This window comes from Chelon labrosus (assembly GCF_963514085.1).
Source record: "Chelon labrosus genome assembly, chromosome: 9".
Classification (NCBI taxonomy): domain Eukaryota; kingdom Metazoa; phylum Chordata; class Actinopteri; order Mugiliformes; family Mugilidae; genus Chelon; species Chelon labrosus.
Window position 1 is genome coordinate 26,426,150 of NC_140359.1, and position 15,807 is coordinate 26,441,956.

General features: G+C 44.1%; 1 protein-coding gene across 4 annotated transcripts in view; it reads left to right on the forward strand.

Moving 5' to 3' along the window:
- The window catches only part of taok3a (TAO kinase 3a), a gene marked incomplete at its 3' end in the record, with an annotated part of 65,022 nt that extends 50,942 nt beyond the window's left edge, over positions 1 to 14,080 (forward strand). For all 4 annotated transcript variants that reach the window (XM_084551227.1, XM_084551229.1, XM_084551228.1 and 1 more), the window contains exons 12-21: positions 2 to 169; positions 1,146 to 1,343; positions 2,494 to 2,622; positions 7,994 to 8,230; positions 9,094 to 9,222; positions 10,041 to 10,244; positions 10,735 to 10,974; positions 11,418 to 11,630; positions 11,983 to 12,165; positions 13,919 to 14,080. In XM_084551227.1, the coding sequence (XP_084407353.1) occupies positions 2 to 169; positions 1,146 to 1,343; positions 2,494 to 2,622; positions 7,994 to 8,230; positions 9,094 to 9,222; positions 10,041 to 10,244; positions 10,735 to 10,974; positions 11,418 to 11,630; positions 11,983 to 12,165; positions 13,919 to 14,080 (1,863 nt within the window). The remainder of the gene's footprint in view (position 1; positions 170 to 1,145; positions 1,344 to 2,493; positions 2,623 to 7,993; positions 8,231 to 9,093; positions 9,223 to 10,040; positions 10,245 to 10,734; positions 10,975 to 11,417; positions 11,631 to 11,982; positions 12,166 to 13,918) is intronic.
- Between the last annotated feature and the right edge of the window lie 1,727 nt (positions 14,081 to 15,807).

Below are 15,807 nucleotides of genomic sequence, written 5' to 3' on the forward strand. Positions count from 1 at the left end.
GCATGACTTTGTGCGGCGGGAACGCTCGCCACGCATTCTCATTGACCTCATCCAGAGGACGAAGGATGCGGTGCGTGAACTGGACAATCTGCAGTACCGCAAGATGAAAAAGATCCTCTACCAGGAGAAACACAACGGGCCCATGGGAGAGAGCCAGGAGGAAGAAGAGGTGGGAGGAAGAGGGAAAGGGAGAGGGTTAAGGTGAAAGACAAGGGAGAGCTGATTGGGGAAAGGTGATCAGTGGGGATAAATTCAGACTTTCGCCCCGGAGTCAAAAATCTTCTGCAGAGTAATCACAGGAAATGCAACAGATACACTAATCATTTCAACTGAGATAAGAATTAGTTTAATATTAAGTAGGTTATCAGCTAAAAAGCAATGAATCAAAGTTATTAGTATTATTAGTAAAGTAAAGTAGCACATGTCTTTGTTTTTAGCTGCAGTCAACAGGAGATTTCACACAGGTGCCTAGGATAGGATGCTTTGTCAGAACCTCAACTTTTGTCCAAAGGGACCTTCTTTCCTGACTCAGTTTATAAAAATAAATAAAAATTTATAGCTGACGGCTGCTCAGAGCAGTCCAGCACTTTGACATCCCAACTAAGAGGAGTCTTCCACCTGCAGCCGCTGTCGTGTCCTGACATCGAGCTGAAAATGTCCCTTCGCTGACCTGGCCTGAAATAAAGTGAACAGGCACGGACTCCCAGTAGCCACAGTAGTGTCATCCTACACCACGCTGAGTGCAGCCACCACCAGACCTCACCTGAAACAAGACACCACCGAAGGCTTTACTGAGAAAACACGTAGCATGAAACCTTGTTTTGTGGTTCCATGTGGAAAGACTGATTAAACAAACTATTCTCTTTATCTATCACATACACACTCAAGTTGATTCTAATCTTAGTCCAACTAATGTCCATCAGCAGCGTCACTGAAATAGGTGAATAATACAAACACACATCTTAACAATTAGAGGTTAATAGGCAATTTACCATGACTTTGACTCGAATGCAGTCTAGAGGGCATCACTTATTTGCCCCGTGTTGAGGTGACTGTGTTTAATGACACAATTTGGAGATGTCTGCGTTTCATTCGTGTGAAGGACATTTATGTTAAGACGTGTCTTTTTTATGATCACGTTGCAGGACAGCGAGGCGGCCAGCTGCAAGATGAACAGCCTGGGCAGCAACCACTCCCTCCCCAGCACATCGGTCAGCACAGGTAGCCAGAGCAGCAGCGTCAACAGCATGCAGGAGATGCTGGAGGACAGCTGCTCGGAGATGACAATGATGCACCCCCAGGACTACAGCAGCACCCTGGACTCCTCCCCGCACACCAAAAAGGTGAAACTGGAAAACTGCTGATGGAGCACTTCTCAGTGGCCCACCCCGAAATCTTTTTGTCTGAGGAGACGAGCTCATGTAGACCCCTGAATCCCCAGATCTGAAATCTGAAATCCTACATCCAAATGACCTCAAAAGTCAAATAAGTTGTTCTCTCTTAACCTAAATTCATCCAGTTTTTGAGGCAAGACAACTTTTTAACATCCCGATAACTGTCTTCTTATTTAATCAGTCAGTAATCGCACATTATTAAACACTTTTCCAACTACAGTAACTTGTACAATAAGCACAAAAGGCTTTCTGAGTTAATAACTTCACAAATGGCAAGGGAAGATGTCACCGTTCAAACATCTTCTGGTTTCTGTCAGCGTGTTCAAGAGTATGCGTAATCCCCTCCCCCCCTTGAATCCATGGAAACTGTTGACACAGTCCTCACAAGTTCATCACTGACACCATTCTCTCTATGAGAACAAAGGCTGTGTACACATGTCAACAAGCAGCACACATGCGCTCCATACATCTGTCTGCCTGTACACACACACTCACTACACACAGGTCAACACAATGCCTGACATCCTCATACGATTTAAAAATCTGTGAAGAGGGCGGATGTCACGTATCTGTCATTGTCTTTCTTCGGTTTCTCTTTGTGTTTTGACAGAGCATGAATAAGGTTGTCACTCTGATGAACAGACAGCCAGCGTGTTGTTTCAAGTTCAGGGGCTGAACCCGAGAACAATTGAAAGTGACACACATTGTTTGCAGATGCTGAGGAAGTTCCCTCCTCATCACATGAATCGACTCTTTGGTCCCTGGGGGGGACAGTTTTTTTTTTAACGGGACAGATTGAATGTTGACGTTTCATCGTGTTTTTGCGAGGTTGCAGTTGACACAGTTTTTAGCAAACAGTGAAGATTCCTTTTTGAAATTTACAAGTTGTATGAGTGAGTGGAGTCAATGGGGAATTTAAAAAAATATGATGAAATATTCAAGTACCTGCACAGTGAGTTAAAATGTGTGAAGTGTCCTGCAGCAAAGTGTTCACCTTCAGTTTTGCACCTTACCCACAACGTTCTTTTATTATCTTTACTAAGCAATGAAATTACAACCTGTAGTCATTTTACTTTTCTCATTTGTGCGTTTCACACAGGACCACCAATACAACTGGGACGATGGGATCCACAGACCAGAGCTGAGGCCAGCGTCTTCTGACAAGGGCAGCCAGGCCCAAAACTACAAAAACCAGGGCCGCTTCGCCACCATAAAGTCAGCTTCTCTGGTAAGACTAAACCAAAAATCTCTGGTGATTTTCTTTTCTTTTGCCTATTAATCATTAATTTGTGGAGTGTTCACCTCAAACGTTGTGTTGCTTGGAAAGCCAGCAAAGAAAAGGAAACCTCTCCGAGTATAGAGAGCCGAAGTCCCGCCCCTCTACTTCCGGGTCATGGGACCTATCTTTCGAAAATATATGAACGGCAGTCTATGGAGAGATCATAATTATTTTTTGGTCCCGATCGAATTGTGGCATGAATTTCACATATGATGTGTGTGAATTTAAAAGATAATTTTTCACGTCAAGAGATAAATTGACGTAAATAAGCTGAACAACATTAGGTTTTGTATGAGATCGCTTAGTGAACTACATCTCTCGTCTCGAACAATGTACGTCACTAGAGAACTATGGCTGTCTCCTTGTTGAGCTTTACCGTCTTCTTCCAGGACGAAGGCAGAAGCATCAAACGAGGTGAAAGTCATTATAAATCGGGTCATGTCGAGAGCTGTAGTTACACGAAGGGAGTTTTGGTCGGTTCTGTACGCGCCAGCATGCGGGACTTGTAGTTCGTTTAATTACGTATTTTCCATAGCGTTTTATTTAACTATCTTGCGACAAACTGTGACATTCTTGACATGTAAAATAATTTTTTTTTCTGAAAAACAACATATGTATAATCCAAGGCACAAGTCGATCGGGACCAGAAAATAATTTATCTTTCGCCATAGACTGCCGTTCATATTTTTTCGAAAGATAGGTCCCATGGCCCGGAAGTAGAAGTAGTCACTTCGGCTCTCTATTATGCTTACACCACAGCACCATATTAGAGGCCATTCTTTGGAAGCAAGAATACTTTTTATCTCTTTGCGAATGTGAAAAGGTGCTGAATTTGGGCTCTATCTAGTAAAAGTCTCAGCACTGATGTGGATCCAAGTCTGAACAACAAACGGTGCAAAATCAGAGTCTTTGCTCAAGTTTCTTTTCCATTTATCCCACAATCATTCGGCCTCTTACATCTCTTTGGATTCGCGTCTCCGCTCCACTCGGCCCATCCTCTGCCACACACTGTTGTTTCTTTCATTCACCTCGCTTCTTTTGTTTTCTCCTCTCTGGTAGTACGCTTCACATTACCACTCCCCTCCCCTTTTTAACCCCCACCTGCTTTATTTCTTGTTTTACTACATTTTTATAACGCACCGTTCTCAGATCTGTCTCAATAATCCGATTAAACCGGTCGGACCGCTCTCTCTCTTTTTCTCTTAATTCCTTGATTCTTTCTTAATTTCTTTCTTTCTTTCTTTCTTTATATGTCCCTCTGTCTTTTTCTCTCTCTCTCTCTCTCTCCCCCTCCCCGTCTGTTGTCATGGAAACCAGCTCTAGTAACTACAAAGTAGTTGTGATGTTGTGTGTGAATGTGAGTATGTGTGTGTGTGTGTTTACCCATCCGTGACCCACTCGTTTTAATTGTGAGTCCCTTCTGCTGTCAGGTCTTAAAGCAAGACATCGAAAAGACATGAGCGAGGAGATTTCTGTGTTTGTGCGTCTTGTGTCCTCATGCTGTCCTTGACCAGAGCTCCAGTGCTTTCTCGTTGTCCACTGCTGTCCTTCTGCATTTCACACACACACACACACACACACACACTGGAGGTTTTATGCCTCCCATGACTCGCAGTAAAAAAGACGATAATAGGTTGTGTGTGAGCGTAGCTAGAAGTATTGAAATTCCAAGGTGTTCTATTAAGATTTGAGAGCTTGAAATAAAAGACAACGACATAAAACAGTTCAGTTCAAAAAGCTGAATGTTTCATATTCCAGAATTTGAAAGCATCTATTTGCAGAAACACATGACTAATATTTATTATCTCAAAGAACTATTACTCACAGGTTCTCCTGCTGACGGAGAACAGTAATCTTGCGTCTTTGTCGCTTTGCACGAGGAGGTGAGCTGTATCCAAGAGTTACGGGCAGAGTAAGCTTTAGTTTAAAGAAATGTCTTGTTAGGTAAAAAAAGAAAAGGTAACTGAATCCACTCCTATAAATTCAACATAAAATAAATCTTGCTTGTCCTATCGTTTATCGGTTAAAAGAATTGATCTCTAACTACACATGCCTGTTCTGGCCCATCGTGTTACAGTCGCGGATTAAAGTCAAAATAAAATACTTGAGCTGTGGTGACACGCTGTGCAGCTCGAGGCTGCGTTGAAAGGAGGCAGCATTGTGTAAACCGCCGTATCACTGTAGTGCCAGTCCTGGCCGCCGGCGCTGAAAGAGATGACATCATCTCTATTCCGCCGAGCGCAGACGTCCTCAGATTGGCCTCGACTCGCTGAGATCGTTATCGGCAGGTAGACAAAGAGAGAGAGAGACAGAAAGAGTAAGAGGGAGAGGGAGAGACGAACGGGGGGTCCAGATGGTGAAGGGTGATGGATCGCCAGAGAAGGGAGAGAGAGGAAAAGTGAGAGAACGTCAACGACAAGACTGAACATACCGCCAGTAGTAACTCTTACTCTTATTTCCAAAAGACAAATGCAAGTCACGATGACAGAGGGAGACTGAAAGAGATGAAATATGGTGACAGGAGAAGGTAAAGACAGGGTGGAGAGCACATGGCAAATACTGAGGAGATAAGGACAGCTGAACAAACGGGTGAGACAAAAGAACAGCGCTGACTAAGAACTACAAGATAACTGAAATAAAACCGTTCTTAGAAATTAGTTTGATCTGTTGTAGTAGAAGAAGGAAAACGTGAGAGAAGCAAACTAAAGAGGTGAGCAGATGTTGTGGAGAAGGCATGAGAAGAGGAAAAGAACAACGATGAGTGGGATATAAGATTTTTCCAGGGTGATTTACGATAAGGATGTGGAGAGAGGGGAAACTGCAGAAAGAGATGGACGCAAAGTGAGAAGGAGACTAAGTAGTGAGTGAGTGAGTGAGTGAGAGGGAGGGCAGGGGTTATTAGAGGTTAGACTGCAGCGTAAGGCGGCGTTGAGAGACATCGTTGTAAAATATTTCACTTCTTCTGCCACTCGTCTCGTCTTTGGCTGCAGGTTGTAACCCGACAGCGTGCACGCCGGCGGCAAATTACAGACGAGTTTAAGACGCGTCAAAACATCAGTCAGCTGTTTCCGGCGACTGTTAAACCACATGCCTTAAAGCAAAAATGTTTTACTGGTATCTTCTATGCAATATAAGGTAGTAAAGAATTATAGGATTTAGTTCACAGGTAAAAATCTGACATGGTAGTTAAACTAGATGCACCTATTTCACAACCTGTTTGTGAGACGTACAGAGAGCCAGCTACGTCCATGCATGTACAGGAAAACAGGACACTGAACGGGTCTGTAGAGGACTGCAGATGACTTCACCGTATGTTGCTATACATCTGTAGCAACATTCAAAGTAGAACCGCGTCTTCTTCTGTCTCACAGAGGACAAAGAGCCATTTAAAGCCTGAAATGTATTTTTCTTAAAGAAATAAGGAAGAACGTCACAGAGTTGTGGGAAAGTAAATACTTCTACGCTCCAATAAAATTATCTATATATTAGAAATACTAAATATATGTATATATATTATTATCGTTATCCTTGTTTTTCTCTCTCGGCTAAAATATATTCACTCTTCTACTAATTTCATTGAATTTCTCAAGGTCTTTTAGCATCTTTATACGTTTCTTTTTGATACTCTGGTGTGTTCTTCATTTATTAAAGAACAGAGCTGAGGTCAGAGTCTGTTTGTTGATCCCTGTGAACACGGAGCTCATGCTGTTAGTACGTCAAAACGGCTAATTGCTTTCAATTTATTATAAAATGAAAACGAAAGGAGAGTCCTTGCCGGAGTCACGCAAATCAGCGTAGCATTTCCTCTTTTCAACAAATCACGTCCTTTCACGTACACACAATACATTATTTTTTTGAAGGCGGACCAAATAAATAAACATGAGCTTCTTAGTTCCCGGTCGTTTTCTTGGAACATTCACCTTTAGCCTGCATGACCACCCCCCCCTCCCTGAATATGATCTCCTTTCCATTCCCAGAGCCTTGTGTGAAAGAGGTCGTCACATGACGTGACTTGGCCCTTTGTGGCGGTATGCAGGGCGGCAGTGAAGCAAGTGACTAGGATTGAGAGGCTCTATTACAGTAGGGGTATTGATTCAGTGCAGATTAGGGAGAAGGGGAGCTCAACCTCCACCTATTTCCACCACCGACCCCTCCACCCCCCTCCGCCTCTGTTCTCCCTCTATTTTACTTTGCATTATTTCTGTTATCTCTCTAGTTTAACTCTCTCCCAGTCACTTTCCATCTGCTGTTTCTCCTTCGCTATCACCCTCCCTCCCCTCATCTCTCGGCCCTGCTCCTCTCTAACCTCCCCCCCTCCAACTTCTCCCACTCTTTCTAAATGAGGTATTCATGTGACCCACCTGCTGCCCGCCGCTTAGCGTTAGCTCGACTAAAGAGCTGCTCTGTGTTCTTGTTGGCCCGCGGACTCGGCCTGCCTCATTCACAGTTCACACGTCTGCCTCTGCCGCTGCGTGCCCAGGGCACGAACCAAGCAGAGGGAGGGGGTTCAACGTCCAGTAAAGGGGGGATTGGGGGGGGGTCTCGGGGTGGCATCAGAGCTCAGGCAGGCTTCTGTCGGGCATAGGATGCTGCACAAGGTTCCTGGATGCTGGTGCAATTGGCTAAAGTTGCCATCATGTTTGGCCTGAGGAGTTCAGGTGGAAGTTATGAGAAGATGCGGAGCGAGTACTACCTAGACGTGGAGAACCCTTTCTGTCCTCAGGTTGGTGTGTCAGGTGGAGGTTTTAGCTAAAAAAAAAAAAAAGAAAGAGAGAGAGAGAACGTGTTGAAACATGACAGCGTGGTTATTATCTTTGGTCAATTTAAACTGTCTATAGCTTGTTCAGAATTGTTTCCATACCTTTTTTTCTTGCTCCCTCTGACTTAAACATATCTGAAATCTTTTGTGTTCGTCCGTTCTAAGCGGTGGCTGTGTATGTGCGATGGTCAGATGAAAGAGCTTTTGTTGGTCTGTCGTGGTGGGTTTCACAGTATTTCTTTTTTAACGTCTAAATTTCTTATTTCTTCTTGTTGAAGCATATTTTTTTGCCTCTGTAAAATTGGCAAGTGTTGCCAACTGATTGCAGCAGTTAAACTATAATGGTTCACTATTTAATTCATTATTTTTTAAGTTCATCTTGTTAAAAATAATCCAAATAAATTGATATTTACAAAGCACAGGTGACATGTTAAGTGTTAAATGTTAAGCTCGTTGCTCTACTTTAATACGCTTTCATCTGTTTTGCACGTACGAAATAATTAGGTTTTTGATCTGATCATTTATCTGCGTCTCCCTAACTTTGGCGCTCTCTTTCCGCAGGTGACCAAACAGATCCACGAGCATGAGCAGGAGAGCGAGCTGCGGGAGCAGATGTCGGGCTACAAGCGCATGCGGCGGCAGCACCAGAAGCAGCTGATCGCCCTGGAGAACAAGCTAAAGGCCGAAATGGATGAGCACCGGCTCAAGCTGCAGAAGGAGGTGGAGACGCAGGCCAACAACGCCTACATCGAGCTGGAGAAGCTGGCAAAACGCCACGCGGTGCACACCGACAAAGAGGTGGGAGACTTAAAGGACATGCAATAACTCCTAAATTAATTCAAAGATGAGCAAATGACCTGCATGTTCCACTTTGATAGAAGAGATCATGATACTGAAGTTATTCTATCGCCGCTGGGTAAAATCTGGTTGCAAAGTTAAATGCTGTTTAAAAACGCTGCTGATATGAACCACGATCGTCCGAGTCTTACATCAAGCGCTACAGAAGTTTTGGTTAAACTTTTACACACTGCTGCCATCTGACGATACATTCGATGAAACACAAGAGCAGAAGTGGGTCACGGAGGTCGCGCTCAGAAAAACAAGCTGCATATCTCTAGGATTAACTAACACACAGTGTGTGTGTGTGTGTGTGTGTGTGTGTGTGCTGGTCCAACCAGGGAGATAGTACATCTGTTCATATAGACAAGCATGCACGCCTGAACAACTACATAAACACACTTAGTCGTGAGTGACACGCCACTCAGGTTATTATTTCTTTGTGTACTTCAAATATTTAGTATACTATGAATCAGCTGCATATTGTTTTATCTGAAAATGAGTTGTTTTAACGATTAAAACAACTGTTTTTGACAGTCTGAGTAAACATTTACTAAACCAAGAATCTTTAACTGGTCATATTGTAATTAAACAGGACAAATGTGTCTCATGTGTCTTCATGAGACCAAGATCTCTTCAGATATCTTGTTTTGTCTGAGCTGCAGTCCAAGTACCAAAAATATGCAGTTTATTAAAAAAAAAAAAGCTGGGACCAGATAAATTGTTTGTGTCGACATGTCAGGAACATGCTGTAGATTTCAGATGTTTACTATTATCAAAGAACCTCTCTCTCCCGTTCTCTTCCCGTTTCACGTGCGCTCCAGATGAAGACGGCGCTGACGGATGAGAAGAAGTTCCAGCAGCAGATCGTGGCCCAGCAGAAGAAGGAGCTGACCACCTTTTTGGATAATCAAAAAAAGCAGTACAAACTCTGCAAGGAGAAGATCAAGGAGGTGTGACACATTCGCTCGTTTTTTCTTTTTTTCCCTCCTCAGGCGAGATCCTTTGTACGCCTCCCTCAATGTGTGACACACGTTCCCGCATGCTGTTTACCGTTGAATCAGCCCTCCCACTCGCCAACATGCACATTCAGTATATCCAGAGTGGCCTTTTGGAAGTTGTATTGAGTCACTCGGCCTACCCTACTATGCACCTACACATGTATGTACACGCGAACAAGGGGATAAATGAATCCATACTCGCACACTGGAGCATTCGTGCGCCTCCGCAACCTTGAAACAAAGTCCAGCGAGCGCTCCTGTGGGCTGGGACTGTGACACACTGTGTTTTCTGTTACGAGATAAGTGACCAAAATTGGGTCAGCGCAGTTAAAAGAAAGCATCGCTGGCAGAGAGAGATATTTCCCACCAACTGAGGGGCTATAACGGAATTAGACACCACAGAGAGCGGGGATCAGGCTCATGTGTTGAGTGCATGAAGCGCGCGGGGTTGTAGATTACCTCAAAGCCCATGAAAGAGAAAGAGAACTCATACTGAGAAGGGATAGCTCGGGCTGATTTTGTTTAACCTTCTTTTAGCTCTAGAGGTCAAGTGTAGTTCAAAATAAAATGTCAGCTGAAGTTTACCACATGCTCTCAGGAAGAGAGTTTAGTTTTCCTCATGCACATACCGTAAAAATGCATTATCGTCTTCCGCCCATTTTGGTTTTACGAGTATTATTAACCGATAATTTGCTTCTGTGGTGATTTTCAGTCCCCCCTCTCTCTCTCTCTGCACTTTGACTCACTTTGAGCTTCTGCCCCGTTCTCAGGAGATGAACGAGGACCACAGCACGCCCAAGAAGGAGAAGCAGGAGCGTCTGTCCAAGCACAAGGAGAACATGCAGCACTCCCAGGCCGAGGAGGAGGCCCAACTCCTGGGCCAGCAGAGGGTTTTCTACGACAGGAACTGCCGCGCCTTCAAGCGCAAAGTCATGATTAAGAGGCATGACGTGGAGCAGGAACAGATACGAGAGGTGCAGAGGATGATCTTTAAATAAATAAATAAATCAATTAGACTGTTTTGATTAGTGCACCAAACCATATAAAGAAACAACGTGATATTTTCCCCGCAAACAGGCCTGTGTTTGGAATAATTAGCCATTGTACTTTATGTCTATGAGGTGTTTCTTGTTAACTGTAAGAAGATTACAGAGCAAAGCAAGCCAACAATGTCGTAATCTGAAAAGCTGGAGGAAGTCTAATACGGCCTCAAAATCTTTCTGTGGGAATATGCACAGAAGTCAGGAAGTGTTTAGATGAAAAAGATTAATGTGTGGCGTTTATTGATTTTTGTTGTAGGATAATTGCAGCGCCTGTTTGTTTGTAAGCCTGCAACAAAGGAACAAGAAAATTGATTTGTAGTGAAAACAGGAACGTCACGTTGAAAACAATCTGAACAAGCGATGTGAATCAATAACACCTCCTTTTCTTTTTCCCCACGTCTCGTCTTCCTCGTCCACCTAGGAGCTGAACAAGAAGAAGACCCAGAAGGAGATGGAGCACGCCATGCTGATCCGCCACGACGAGTCCACGCAGGAGCTGGAGCAGAGGCAGCTGAAGACCCTGCAGAAGCTGCGGATGGACCTGATCCGCCTGCAGCACCAGACGGAGCTGGAGAACCAGATCGAGTACAACAACAGGCGTGAGCGCGAACTCCACCGCAAGCACGTGCTGGAGCTCCGGCAGCAGCCCAAGAACCTCAAAGTGAGCCCAGGGTTCATGTTACTGTCGAAGGCACAGAGGTGCAGGAAGCGTTTTAGTTTAGAAATTATTTTGTGTCTGTCATTTAAAAATAAATAAATCATAATAAATAAATAATGGAAAGACTACTGAGACCTACCTCTGGGATGGCGCAAGCACTTAGCAATATCTTTTTGGAAGATTTTGATAGAACAGTGATGCAACATGTGTGTAACAAGTTAATTTGGAAAAAATGGTACAAGAAGATTCAAAGTGTGTCTTTTCTGAATTTAATTTTGCTTTTTGGAAGCAACAGAGGCTGGAGCTGTGATTTTTGCCTCGGGCTATGTTGGACCTTTAACCTTTAGCAGCAGAATCCTGTACAATTTCACACTATAATTTCAAACTGTGTCCTCTGTTAACACTGTTGCTTCCTCACCGTCGCTGTTTTTTTTTTTTCCCGCCAGGCTTTGGAGCTGCAGATCAAGAAGCAGTTCCAGGACACGTGTAAGGTGCAGACCAAGCAGTACAAGGCCCTGCGCCACCACCAGATGGAAGTTACGCCCAAGGCCGAGCACAAGACGGTGCTGAAGGCCCTGAAGGATGAGCAGACACGCAAGCTGGCCATCCTGGCTGAGCAGTATGAGCAGAGCATCAACGAGATGATGGCCTCGCAGGCGGTGAGTGGAGCGACGTTAACGTCGGTGATTTATAGTTCTTATAAATGAAGACGATAAACTTTAGTTTATGAATTAGAGCATTTTCTCTCCACCTGTTGCTTATCCTTTTACATTTTTCTCCTCCTTGTTCTTGTCTCGTATCTTTCCCAACATTTCCTCTTCCCCTACCTTTCCTTGTCTTTCCATGTCCCTGCTTTCTTTCTTCTCTGTCCTTTCTCTGTTTCTTTTCCCATGTGTCGTCTTCTTCTTCTCTTCTCTTCTCTTCTCTTCTCTTCTCTTCTCTCCTCTTCCTCCATCTCCGTCTCTTTGTACCTTCCTCTCCCCTGTTGCGGTCCGCGGTCGCCCGTGTCAGCTGCGTCTGGATGAGGCCCAGGAAGCCGAGTGCCAGGCCCTGAGGCAGCAGCTGCAGCAGGAGATGGAGCTGCTCAATGCCTACCAGAGCAAGATCAAGATGCAGACCGAGGCGCAGCACGAGCGCGAGCAGCAGAAGCTGGAGCAGAAGGTGTCGCTGCGCCGGGCACACCTGGAACAAAAGGTGGAGTGAAGGAAACACAATTTCATTTTATGTTATTTGTTTGCTGCTCTGCAGGAGGCATGCTACCTTTTTATAGGAGTTAATATCCCCAAGCAATTCCAGATACACTCCTTCTTAAAAGTAAATTATGTTTTTGCCTCATGAACTTAAATTTAAAATAGCTACACTAATTTAGGATCTGTTCAACATAAGAATAAATGTAATACTCAGACAACTACAGCTACAGAGGGAGACAAGAAGCAACCAATGGCTTCAAAAGAAATGCAAACACCAGTGTAGGTTATATAGAGTTTAAGTCAAAGTAGCTGACTTGTCTTTATTAAAACTGCACTTATAAACCGTCATAATTTATACGATGAACGCCTCTGACAGGCTGTTTGTAGGATTCATCATCCTCTGTGTGACAGCCGGCTGTTTTCCACACCTTCCCCTGTCATTAAAATACCTCCACACATTTCTACCTTTCAGATGTGTTATGACAACACTTCATACAAACCGCTTTGTTTGAAGCGCACTCAACCTCCCGGGGCATTTTAGAGTCACACACAGAATAAAACTTTCTCAAAGCCCTGCTTTACTTTTAAACGTAGTGACTTAATTTTTTCGGCTTCCTATAAAAACCCAGAAGTCTTTATCGCTCGCTGTTTACATCCTTCTCCAACAAATCTATTAATACGGGAAGTAAAGGAGCGCCCCTTTAAAGCTCTGAATCACGCTCGTGTGCGGTAGTTTGCGGCGATGCGACCGCTCCACGTTCGACGCTTAATTGAACGGGTCCGGATACACATTTGCATCCACGTCAGCAGGCAGTGTGGGCATGAAAGGGACGCGGGCAGACGTTCGCAAGTTCACACACACACACACACACACACACACACACACACACACACAGATTTCCCTCACCACAGGTGGTGATGACAGTGGTGTGCCTTCCCGCAGGGTGCAGGCAACCATTTCACTGCCGTACACTCTGGTGAAGCCTCTACACAGCTGCATTGTTCTCTTAGGACAACATTTTTACAACTATTTCTAATCATAGCCTGTCTATAACAGGTTTTTGATGGATATAACCTAAAATTACTTCGCCGTACACATGTTACAACATAGTATTAATGATGGCTGTTATAGTTTCCCATAAATTGGATCATTCCATCTTTAGTCTTCGTCCTGTGCTGTGGTTGAAAGACATCTGTCCCCGTTAACGGGACTGTTCAGGCAACCTGTCTCGTAGTACCCAACCCAGCGGACATGTGATGAAGACGAGTACGCCTCCTTAGAAAGCGGGGCCTACGTCATCGCTCCGGTCTAGTAGACAGCACTCCCGACAACAAAGGGAAGAGACGTTTTGAAATGCCGCCCTGATCCAGTTCTGCCCGGGGTACCGCTGGCGCTCCAGCCGCCTGAGCCGCGGTGGTTTGTCGCCACCTCCTGGCAGCAGTCGGGACCTGCACGCCGTGGGACGGAGGGGGGATGATGTCATGTTTTTTTTTTTTTTTTTTGAAGCACTATTGTCCTCCGGTTCAGTTGGTGGTCGGAGTCTGGAGTTTTCTGTGCATGCTCAGTAGTCGGTCAGATTGCCGTATTGCGCCATGCGGTGCTCTGTCTGCACCTGTGGAGGTGTGAGTGTGTGTGAGACACAACTCCAACTGCAGTAAATACAGTATTTGGACTGTGAGCCGCTGTGTCTGCTGTAAAAACCAAACGCATCATGTTAAACCCAGAACATCTGTCGCCCCTCTGTGTCTCCTCTCAGATTGAAGAGGAGCTGGTTTCCCTTCAGAAGGAGAGAAGCGACCGGATCAAACACCTGCTGGAGCGCCAGGAGCGGGAGATCGACACCTTCGACATGGAGAGCATGCGACTGGGCTTCGGCAACCTGGGCACCCTGGACTTTCCCAAGGACGACTACAGATGAGGGGGGTCGCTGTCGTCGCCGACGTCGCCACCGCCGCTGCTGTCTCTCGTAGTCCCCCCCTCCTCTCCTCTGACCTGCCCTGACCTGACAGTGCAGGTGTTCTCTGCTGCTGACGCCCTTACTCACTCAAAAACACCCACATTAACAAACAGCTCCACAATCAGCTGATTAAAGGTCCGGTCAGACACGGTTGATGTCAGGTTTGAGTGCCCCCCCATTCCCAAACCCCCTCTCCCTCATAAAAACCCACCTAAACTTCCTCCCCCCTCCTTCCTCCGCCTCTCGTGACGTCACAAGTTGACAAAAAAAAAAAAAATATGCTGGATAACTTCCTGTAGTTGTCATGTTTTTGTAAGAATAATAATGATAACATAGTCACAGTGTTTCTTGTTTCTTGTGCAATGACGACACTTTTGGGTGTGACTAAAAGTGAAGAGGGGTCGAGAGAAGGAGGGAAGGAGAAAAACGAGGGGCAGTTCGACGAGCAGTGAAACCGCTCCACAGCCGTGCAGGTGATTCGTTTTTCTTCTTAGCTTGTTAACAGTGCAAAAAAAATTAAAAAATATATATATATAAATAAATAAAATACAAAAAAAATCCTCTCAAAGCGATAAATCAAACATCTAATCCTTCCGCAGCCGTTCATCTCCGCTGCTTCTTTCAGCTCCTCTTGGTATTTATTCATCAGGACATTTTTAGGAAAATAAAAAATTTAAATAATTTGATACTTGGGAGAGAAAACTTATCACAGTGTACATACAGGTACTCTCAGATTAAATCCTTTCAGGTGCGTTTGATCACTGGAGAGAAGGTGAATCATGGTACTGATTTCTCTGCCAATGTGAAAAACAACACGTGTTGAAACTCCCAGCGAGCACAAAGGGCTTCTAGGGGAGGGAAGGGGGGACTTGTACTTTGTGTATAGAAGGATTTATGGAGAGCTTTTACTTATTTTCGTATCGTATTTTAACTGTCACTCGAATCAGAAAAAGAATTTTTAAAAGAGCTTTTTTTTTCTTTTCTTGTCCTCCTCCTCCTCAGTTTAGTATTCAAGGTCATATATATCAAACGGGATTTTCATTCGACTTTTATTTTTCTCTCTCTCTCTCTCTTTTTGCTTTTACACATCTCTCGAGCTGTGTAGTTTCCTATAAAAAACCAGACCAGTATGATGCTTTATTATTGCATGCACTTTAATTTGTTTTTCCAGGTTAAAAGAAAGCATGAATCTGTCAGAGCTTTTAATTATATTTGTAAATAAAGTGCTCATCACACAAAAAAACTCAGGATGTGTCGTCACGTGTGTCTTGATCTTTCTACAGATGCTTTTCTTACAGACAGCAGAAAGCTAAGAAGATGAATAGGTGATGTTATTTAAGTAGTTTAAGCCTTTAAGTTAAATTTAATTCATTCTCTCAGGCTGCAGTATGAGACATGTGAAGTTCATGACAGGTGTTACCTTAAGTTCTTCACATTAGTTCTTGTTTTATAACCTTTTATCATTGTTTTACTGTTAGACGACAGGATAAACACTTCAACAAAGAACAAAACTATTTCAGAGTTGCAGATTTATTGCAGGTGAGCACAAATTAAATCTTTGAGCAGCTTTCTTTTTGTGGGAAACAAAAAACATTTCAGTGGCAAAAAAAAAAAAAAAAAAAAAAAAATGCTTTGCTGCTCGTGGGGTTTCAGCCTCAGTGGGAAGTCTTTCAGTCTTTTTGTTTTTT